Genomic DNA, 10,480 nt, shown 5'->3' with positions numbered 1-10,480 from the left:
AAATCTTTACGGGAGTAGAAAGCCTCATCTTTCTCCCGCGGTGCAGCTGGTAGTTTCGAACCGCTGACCTTAAGGTTCGCAGCCCGATTCGTAACCAGTACGCTACAAGGCAAATTAAATGGAAAAGAGTCAAAGAGTTTATTGCAGGCCCTATTAAACTCATCCGCACTTTCTGTATATAGATAAAAAAGCCTCATACTCTCCACCTCCATGTGTCAGCTTAGACAGAAGGAGGTTGTTGATCTCAACAACTAACAACAAAAACCAGTCTGGAGCTTAGAGACTGCTTTTATTTAGAGAAACACACTTATCTTTTGCCCTCAAACATATCTTATAGTGTATTATACAAGGCCTAGCATATCTTGATGTGGCATTGTAGGAAAAGCACTGGACTGGTAACCACAGGTCGGTGGTTCAAATTCACCAGCTGTTCCTCAAAAACCCTACACACAGGGCTCCCTATGAGTTGGATGGCACTTTTAACAACAACATATCCTTAAACATTTATACTCTACAAAGATGGCAGACACCAAATCAACTAACAAAAAAGCAATCTGGTTCAAATCCTGTAACAGTGCTCCACCACATCCAGAAGGCTGTCCAACAAAGAGAGCCAAGAAGGCTAGAGATTTCCTTCTTGCCCAGACATTCAGATTCCCCTCAAAATGAAAGGACAAACAAATATTCCTATCTTGGTATTGGGAAACAGACAGTGGGCTTTGATTCTGGGTCCTGCTCATTTCTACAAATAGTGGCTTTATTTCCCAAATATCTTTTCAATGCTAATAGGAACAATACAAAATACACTTGGACCTAAGGACAGCCACATTAATAAAAAAGAATACAGGCTTTTAGGGTCAAACATTCTGAGTTCAAATACAAGGCAAGTTTCATAACCTTAGTTTCATAGTCTTAGTTTAGTTTAGTCTTAGTTTCCTTATCTGGGAAGTGAGGATACATCGTGTCTCTTTTACCAAATAGTGATGAGAATCAAGTGAACAAGTAGGCACAATGTGCCCACAAGCACACAGTACACAGTAATTCAACTCCCCATCTCTTTCTCACCCTACCTCTGCACCAAAAAACTATTTTTCTACTTTTCAAAGTAACTAGTAACTTCAAAAATATACTCCTTTAGATTCCCAAAGAAGTAAGAAATGAATAAATGCTCACTCACTCGTCCCATCATCTGGTTCAAAGTGGCCAGTGTTGTTCCATGTATTGCCGCTACTATTGCCATAGTTCTCATCAGTATTGGCTGGTTCTGCATAATCAGCTGGGTTAAAGGTTCTGAAAAAAAAACAACAACACCCAAAAACGACATACAGCTTTGAAAACTCTGACCTCTAAGTACCACAAAATATGAACTCAAAGAGGATAACAATCAGAATAATCTTGACCGTTTCCTATCTCATGCAGATCAATTATGGTCCCGTACTAAAAGCCTATACCCTTGTCTACTTTTTCTCAGAATTTCACAGTGTAACTTCTACTATCCATTCCAAGCTAACCCAAAGTGATAGCTGCCAAGTCAATTCCACTAAGACACCAAAATTCGTAACATAATTCCTATGGAAATTTTAGGAAGATAGCAGGTATAAGCATTTAAATGAAACTATTAAAATGGAAACAATGATCTAGGTGGTAAATACTAATTCCTAAAAAACAAGCATTAAATCCACACATCTTTCTGATTAAATAGTCTAGAAATCTTTTTGATCAGTTTGGCTACAGTTGCCTATAATCTGCAGCATAACAAGATATTAGCCACTGTAAGATATTTTGGTGATTCTTAGAAACAAAAATAAAAGACTATGGCATGAGGTCACTGATACTTACCCCATTCCTTGAGCAGAAAATCTTCCTCCTCGCCTACCAGAGCCACCTATAAAGAAAAAGTGAGAGAAAAGTAATTTTAGAAGTTGCTATTAAACCACCTTTCCAGCTCTGGAATGGTATACTGGTTGATTCTTTTCAGTTTCATGTAGCAGAGCAGATAACATGTAGGACAAGTGTTACTGCAACAGATCATTCTTTTGTTGCCCAAACTGTTGGGTCCTCAAGCAAATACAGCAGTATCAGCAATAACGATGAGGGAAAATGATGTGTACCTTCTTTCCCACTCCCCATTGAGTAATCTCTAGTATTTGCATGATAACTCAACAATTAAGATAAACAGGCTCCATTTGAGTTTATTTATAATAATGCACACCCCTAAAAGAACTAAAAGTACCTTTTCCCTCAATATCCACTTCACACACACCCCCACACATACAAACTGATCACCTCTGCCCCGGCCACGGCCCCTTCTGCCTCTTTCTGTGCCTCTTCCAGAAGGCCCTCCACTCTTGGTGCCATCCAATCCATTTTCCTGACCCCGAACTGAAACACAGAAAATTACATAGATGGCCAGAGCACTGTAAGTATAGTATACATATATTATATATATATGTGTGTATGTGTGTAGTCCTGGTGTGGTGCCACAGGTTAAGCACTGGACTTCAAAGTCAGCAGTTCAAACTCACCAGCTGCTCCTTGGAAACCCTATACAGGGTCATTAATGAGTCAGAACCAATTCAATGCCACTTTATATATATACACACACCCATACACACATAAAGATGGTATGTATATTTTGTGGGAAGGGACAAAAATAGTGAAGGGGAAATGAAGGATTTAACATGAGAACTAGCTGGAGAATAGTGTGACCCACAGCTGGTTTTGATAAAGCCCCATGCATACACTCTCGTCCACGGCTGGCACCTCTCCCCCGTCTTGGTGGTCCACCACGTCGCCGACTATAGTCTCTGTCCCGGTCTCGATTTTCTTTGCCTTCCTCGTTGGATTCCGTCTGGGCACCATCCTTCTGTCCTGAGACACCCTTCTTCTTCCCGACCATCTCCCAGGAATGCTAAAGGAATGTAGAGTGTTTATGTCTAATCAATATAGGCTGCTATAAAGACAGCAGAGATGAAAGCCAAGACAACTGATTAATATAACCATTCTCTCAACATCCCGTGTCTAAGACACTTGTTCAAGTTTGTTATGTTATTTTATGTTATGTTATGTAGAATACAGACAGAATCTTAAAACAGATTTGTATCCAGTAATGCCAAAGTTAACTTTTTTTTTGTAGAAAAGGTGCATGTAGCAAACTGACGGAAGGGACCACTTCCAAAAGATCACTAAGATCTCTTAGATCTAGTTCATTCACCCATAGGATTAGTCAAAGTACCTAACTACTAGTCCTTTTCTTTCAATTTCCTTGGCTAAGGGAAAAAAAAAAAAATTATTTTGGATTCAGTAACCCCCAACTTTCTATAGTACACTTTTGTCATATCAAAAAAATAAGAAAGAAAGCAGAGTATTCAGCTCCTAGACACATTTCCTAACCAAACAATCAGAATTTAGGAGGAAAAAACCATACATATAAGCACAAACACAAAGTAATTTCCATTATTTTTAAAAGATCAAAAAACAGCCAGGAAAGCACAGCTCTGATTATATGAAGGCGTCCATCCAGGTTCTATCAGCTGTGCTCTCCTGTCTTAAACAAATATAATCCAATCCAACTCTCCCTAAAGAATAATCATCTATAACACATTTGAGGTTGTAGAAGAAAAACTTACAGAAAATAAGTTAAGCTCCTTTGTAAAACACTTATTCAAGAAAATTTGCATTTGAGTTAAAAATTTCAATACCTTGATTTACATATTTAAGTGGCTGCAGAAATTTGTACAAGTTCCAGCATGAACACCAAAACGTTCAAATCTTGACTATCCCAGTTACCTCAAACAACGAGAATAATTGAAAACTAATAACTTTCAAAAATATGGACTGGATATTAGATAATATCACATTTTTATCTCCTCAGCTATGATGATATTGTGATGCTGTAAGACAGTGTCATCCTCCTTTAAAAAAAGTAGGCTGAAAAATTTAAAGAATAAAGTATAATGGCTACAACTTACTTCCAAATAGTTCAGTCCCCCCCCATAGAGAGACTATATCTAAATATACATATAAAGATAAAGCAGCAAATGTAGTGAAATGTCTGTAATTGTTCATTATAGTATTTTTCCAGATTTAAAATTTTTCTTTTCATTCCGTTTTTTTTCTAAATAGTTTGGAAAAATAAACAAGAGTATTATGATGCATATACCTAGATAAATATGGAAAAAATGGTCAGAATATATTAAGTCGAAAGTAGATTATAAAACACTATGTCTAATATGATCCCATCTTAAAAATTTATGTATTGCACTTAAAACAGTCTAGAAAACTATGTACCAAAATGTTAGCAATGGTTTCTCTGGGTGGCAAAATTACAGGTAAATTTTTTTTCACTTTATATAGTTTTGTTTTAATAACCATGCTCTAATTTATTAAAAGTAAACTTCTAACCATTTAATTAGCAGAATATCCACATATCCTTAATACAATCTACTATAACGCTTACTAAAGTAATAACTGTTTTAAAAACATTTAAGTATCCACCTAGAACTCAGCAGTTCCTTGCTAACTGTACTTGCAACCCAAGCCCATTGCACATTATGCTAAGCTCAAATTCGAAGTTATAGTACCCTTAAAGCTAACTATAAGCTCAGGAATCCTATAAACTGTATTCAAACAGTTAACTTTTAGAGTCTTCAGTCACTTACTAGAGCTTATATTAATCTGTCACAAAACCTGGCAACCTGTCATCTTTCTCCCTCCCCTGTGGAATACATCAACTGCTGGCACCAGATATATTCTATAAAGAAAGAGTTACTATAATCTTCCCAAAAGCACTGCCAGTTTCCTGATATGATCTCACCCACCCAAATACAAGGGCACTTCAAAAAGTTCATGAAAAAAATCCACGCTCTTTTCATTCCATTTTTTTCCCCAAAATCTTTTTGAAGCCAAAAGTTGTTATCGTTGTTGTTGTTAAGTGCCATCGAGTCGGTTCCGACCCATAGCGACCCTCAACAGGGTTTCCGAGCCAAAAGTAGTTCTACAAAATCACAGAAACCTTCACTAAACAAACAAATCAAAACGTGAAGCTATTGCTTTTTGACATAATCTCCATCTAAGTCTATAGGCTTTTGAAGGTGGTATTTCCATTTCTTTTTACCCTTCCCTGAAGATTCTACACTCTTCAATTTGTATCACATCAAAATGGTAGTTTTGGCATCGTCAAAAGATTCAAATCATGTTCCTTCTAAATCATAGTCTTTGAGACTTTAGAAGCAGAAAGTCCAAAGCAAGCATGATCAGGAATGTAGGGTGGATGGGGTATGGATTCCCAACAAAAATCCCTTGCCACCCTTGAGCAATGAGCAGATGAAATTGTCATGATGGAAAAAAATTCTTGATGCACCATTCCTGGCCTTCTTTCTTACCAATGCAGTTTTCAATTTTCTTAAAACATCTTCATAAGTCACCATATCGTCCTGTATCCTTCAACTAGAGCTTATACTTTTATCAAGGTTATCCCTTTGGTACCCAAAAACCCAGTCACCATAACATTCTGAGCTGGCCTCTGCCTTGAATGTAACTGGTCTAACATAGACTCTTGGAAGTCACTGTTGTGACTGAATTTCTTTAAAAAAAAAAAGAAAGAAAAAAAGAAAAGAAAAGGCACCTTAATTAAGACTGGAGTTCTGGTGTGGCAATGTAGGGTAAGCACCAGACTGCTAACCAAGGTCAGTCAGTAGCTCAAACCCACCAGCCGCTTCTCGAAAACCCCAGACAGGGACACTATGAGTCAGAACCGACTTGACAGCACTTAAATAAGACTAACAAAAGTGTATTACTGAGAGAACTTGTCTACAGTCACCTACTGATCAGAGACATGTTTAAATGTTTTGTTTAAAACAAACCTGTGCATGTATGAGCTAGAAGCCCAGTATCAATACTTTGTTTTGACTTACCCTCGTACAACCAACAACCCTGACAGGTGACTGCTTTACTTGTTGTTATTGTTAAGTGCCACTGAGTTGATTCCAACCCATAGCGACCCTGTTTAAGGGTTTCCAAGGAGCAGCTGGTGAGCTTGAACCACCGACCCTGCAGTTCAAACGGCTTTGCAGTCTGGCGCATTAACCCACACCACCACACCAGGACTGATTTCACCAGTAGCTGGTTAATTTGTGACAGAGGCCTACACTCTACAGTTTGTTTTCTTTGTTCATATTATGGAATATCAGATTTATAGCATTAGGTAGAAGATGATGAAGTCAGGCAAAATGTGCATAAGTCAAATGGTTGTCCAACCAGTGAATTTTCAAATAAAGCCAATGATGTAAAAATTTAATCTAGGACTGCACTTCAGAAAAAATAAAACAAATTTCTATTCAGTGTTTTAAAAAAACTTCATTTCCACTACTATCTGTCATTGCCTCAGGGAAACAAACCTCTAGCATTGAGCTACAAGGTAACTGACTATAAAGTCAGTAGGTTGGTACCCCTAAGGATGTGCTCTGATGCCTGTCCCCACCAAAAATCTTCAGTGCAGGACTAAGCAAATGAAAATTACTTCACAAAACATTACTCTCTTAAAAAAAGAGAGAAAATAAACCTCTACTATACAGCAGGAACATCCAAAAGTTAGGAAGGCTGTGTTCCTATTCTTAAACGGTATATAACTTGGTACAAAAACAAGCACAGAAATATAGAATAGTCAACAATCCTCATTAAGTGGGAAGAGGAAGAGGTGAAACAACGTATCTAAATTTCAGGGCAAGAGAGGATCCTACTCAATATTCCCTATCATCTCCAGAGGTCAATAGATTATAAAGCTTATGTGTTGTCTGCTACCTCAACACAAATAAATTCACACACAAAATGATACTGTTGAGATGCTATGCTGATATACAGATGGGAATGTCCTGAATTCAGAATGGAGTCATTTGTGACTCTGTTCAATAGCAATAAATAAATTTAAAAAAAAACAAACACAGGATTCTTTCTGATTAATAACTAAGGCTATCAAATAACACCTCTAATTCAGTAACCCAGCCTTGAAAACAGTCACTAGCCTAGAATGAATAATTTATTCCAGGTTAATTAGAAGAGACTGAATTCATCTGTTTTCTCCTACAACTGTTATCCCCATGAAGGGATGTATATTATAAATTTTTTTAGTATTTACAGTCTGCAGCAAACGACCTCTATGCTATTAGAATTCCCTTCTCCACTTGGAGAATAAGGTACTCTGCTTTATTGTTATCCCACTTGCTATTTTTAGACTATTACTATCCTCTCAAATGGGAACCCATTGTTTAGAACCCTTTATTATAGTACTATACCGTGTCTGGGTTTCCCTCCAGCAGTACATTGATGGCTCTGTTGACATCTCCATTGCAGTCATGCAAAGCAATCACACATTCATCCTGGTTCTTGCCTGTGATATCAATCAACTGAAAAAGAAATATCAGCAATCAATCACATGCAATCTTGTACCCAACAAAATGAATCTAGATAAAGAGAAAAGGGAGAAGACAAAGGCCAAGTTTGAAAGGATCAGACTTAGAAAGTAAAATATGCAGCATTTTGATATTCACTCCCAAAGGCACTTCTGGTTTGAAGCTAGGGGCTCAAAAGTATTCACAAAGCCATAGCCTTAATTAAATATGAAATAGAGAAATCAAAACCTAAAACATACAGGCTTCAACATACCATGAATTTCCACAACTGCTCAAAATTGCTGAAAAAAGATATTAAAGAATTCAAGAAACCAGAGATTAAAATTGAGATGAAACCTTTATGAACAAGGTATCGGTGCAAAGCTGTACAGTGAATCAGATAATGAAAGCATTATTCAATGGCTTAATATATTTCAAGTCATAATTCTTTCGATGCTTATAGTAAAAGTATTCTGGTGGGCATCTGTGTTTTAATCCCAAGGTTAATTTTTTACAACTTCTAACAAATGAGTGGTATACTCACTTGTTTCACTTTCTCCTCAAAATCCGCATCATTATGGTCCGAAATCATCTGTGCAAGTCGAATTTGTTCCGCAGTGGCCTACAAATTGAGAAGAAATCAAGAAAGTACGATCAAGGCAACAGTTTATAGACAAATTAGAGGAACCTGTCAAACCCCTCCCATTTTCCAGCTTCCTTCTCCTTACTACAAATGACCAAAAACACAAATTACCATTTATTGTTTTGGCTATTAGTTGCCATTCAATCAATTTTAACTCAGAGCAACCCCATGTGTCAAAATAAAACTGTTCATAGGTATTTGATCACTAGGCCTGCCTTCCAAGTTCCTCTGGTGGTGGTGGTGGTGCTGGGCCGAATTGGTTCCTGCACAGGGTTTCCAAGGCTGTAAATCTTTACGCGAGTGGGAAGCCTCATCTTTCTCCCACGGAATGGCTGGTAGTTTCAGAATGCTGACCTCTTGAGGTTAGCAGCCCAACTGATAACCAGTACACTACCAGGCTCCTCTGGCTGAGTTCAAACTATAAACCTTTTGGTTACTAGTCAAGTGCTTAACTATCTGTGCCATCTAGAGATTCCAACGAAATGACTGTAAAACTACCACTATTTTATTCTACGACCTCTAAAAAGCAAGAATCTTTCCCACCAATGTTCATAATTAAAAAGAGCTTTCATCTTGAAGCGTACTACCTTGAAACATGTCCCTTAATTCCTATTACTGCAATTACTTATAAAGTCATGTGTAAATCTTGTTCCAGTTCCTCTAATTATCAATACATTAAAATTTATCTTGAGGATAGACACAGCATATCTGGTGTATAAATTACCTGGAATTTTACTATCCCAACTGAGATTAAATACTAAAATCCTGCTAGAAATTCACTTGGAAAATAATGATGAAAGAAAAACACGTAAGGGAAAAATTGTAGCCTAATCTCTTCAATTTATCTTACCATAACCAAATGTCTGTAATTCATTCAAATTAGGGATCAACAAACACTAAAGTGGTTAAGGAAACAGGACAAAGATAATAGAATTTTCCCATGAGGAAGCCTCTGCATATAAAAATCAAACTAAAATAAAAACAAGTAAGAAAAAAACACATATACCTCAGAACCCAGGAGGTTAATTTACTCCTAAAAACTTAAAACTGAACGATGCTCAAAGATGTCTCTTACTTGTTAATTTTGAAGGAACACAGTGAAAATGCCAACTCCTCATGGGGAAGGAAAAAAATCAGATAAGCCTTCAATGAGATTGTTGTTGTTAAGTGCTGTCGAGTCGGTTCCGACCCATAGCGACCCTGTACAGGGTTTCCGAGGGTGTAAATCTTTACAGGAGTAGAAAGCCTCATCTTTCTCCCGCGGAGCGGCTGGTAGTTTCGAACCGCTGACCTTATGGTTCGCAGCCCGATTCGTAACCACTACGCTACCAGAGCTCCTTAGAGAGGAAGATATAAAGGCAATTCAGGGGAGAAAGGATCAAAGAATAAAATCTGAAAGGAAAGAAGTGGTGAGATAAAGATTGGCTAGAGAGATGTCAAGATTTAAGGCCTAGAAAATAAGGAATGTATTGCTAAAGTGGCCCAGATGATAGAAGGGAAACACTACTTTAGAGGTCCCATTCTTTCTAAGCCTCATAATGCAATATTAAAAAACAAAAAAGCTTGTTGCATAACAGTGTGTCATTAAGTAATCGGATCCTAAGTGAAAAAGACCCAAGAACTAGAAAAGAATAAAAGAACCGAAATCAATAACCCAAAACAGACTAATGCTATATTGGATGAAAACCATAATCAACCAGTAGGGCTACCCATGGATCCATTATCTCGGGTTTTTTACCTGTGGTCGCTGCTTGTGCTGTGTCTGGTTTTGGTTTTGAGGTTGTTCCCAGTTTCCCCGGGCTCGGTTAGTGCCCACCGATGTCATCATTTACAGTATATACAAATAACAGTATTTACAAGGTAGAATACTGAAAGATTAAAAAAAAAGTTTAAATGTTAAATGTGGGCAAAATGTTTTCAACCTTTCTTCCATCAGCACCTTCACACCAAGCACTTTCATTTCTTCAAAGGAACAAGCAAAAAGATTCTTCTGGTCCTGAGATACAGATTTAGTTTGCTAAGTTTCTGAAGGAACTATGGCTGTTACATCATGTTTGTATAAGAAACATATGTTGCTGTTAAGTGCCATCAAGTCAGTTCCGACCCATAGTGACCCTGTATAGGGTTTCTGAGGAGAGGGTGATGAGCTTGAACAAACAACCTTGTGGTTCAAACCAACTTTACTATTCAGTGCAGTAACTCACAGCGCCATACCAAGACTCCATAAGAAACGTATGTTGTTGTTGTTAAGTGCCATCAAGTCGATTCCGACCCATAGCGACCCTGTAATAGGGTTTCCAAGGAGCAGCTAGCTGGTGAGCTTGAACCACTGACCTTGCATATGGTGGCTCTGTGCCGTGGAGTCGGTTCCGACTCATAGCGACCCTGTACAGGGTTTCCGAGGCTGTAAATCTTTATGGGAGCAGAACGCCTCATCTTTCTCCCGCAG

At 37.8% G+C, this 10,480-nt stretch overlaps 1 protein-coding gene across 1 annotated transcript; it reads right to left on the bottom strand.

Annotated features, from left to right (window-relative positions):
* Positions 1-1,177: 1,177 nt before the first annotated feature.
* LOC102834826 (ubiquitin-associated protein 2-like) lies at positions 1,178-9,900 on the bottom strand (the record flags this gene model as incomplete). The annotated part of the gene is made up of 7 exons (XM_006878089.1): positions 9,770-9,900; positions 7,933-8,010; positions 7,293-7,403; positions 2,743-2,911; positions 2,287-2,382; positions 1,840-1,885; positions 1,178-1,290 (listed from the first exon to the last, which is right to left on the bottom strand). Coding segments are annotated over exons 1-7 (703 nt in total), but the record flags the coding sequence as incomplete, so codon positions are not given.
* Between the last annotated feature and the right edge of the window lie 580 nt (positions 9,901-10,480).

Source organism: Chrysochloris asiatica, unplaced genomic scaffold (genome assembly GCF_000296735.1).
Source record: "Chrysochloris asiatica unplaced genomic scaffold, ChrAsi1.0 scaffold03100, whole genome shotgun sequence".
NCBI lineage: Eukaryota > Metazoa > Chordata > Mammalia > Afrosoricida > Chrysochloridae > Chrysochloris > Chrysochloris asiatica.
This window is presented reverse-complemented; position numbering and strand designations above follow the sequence as displayed.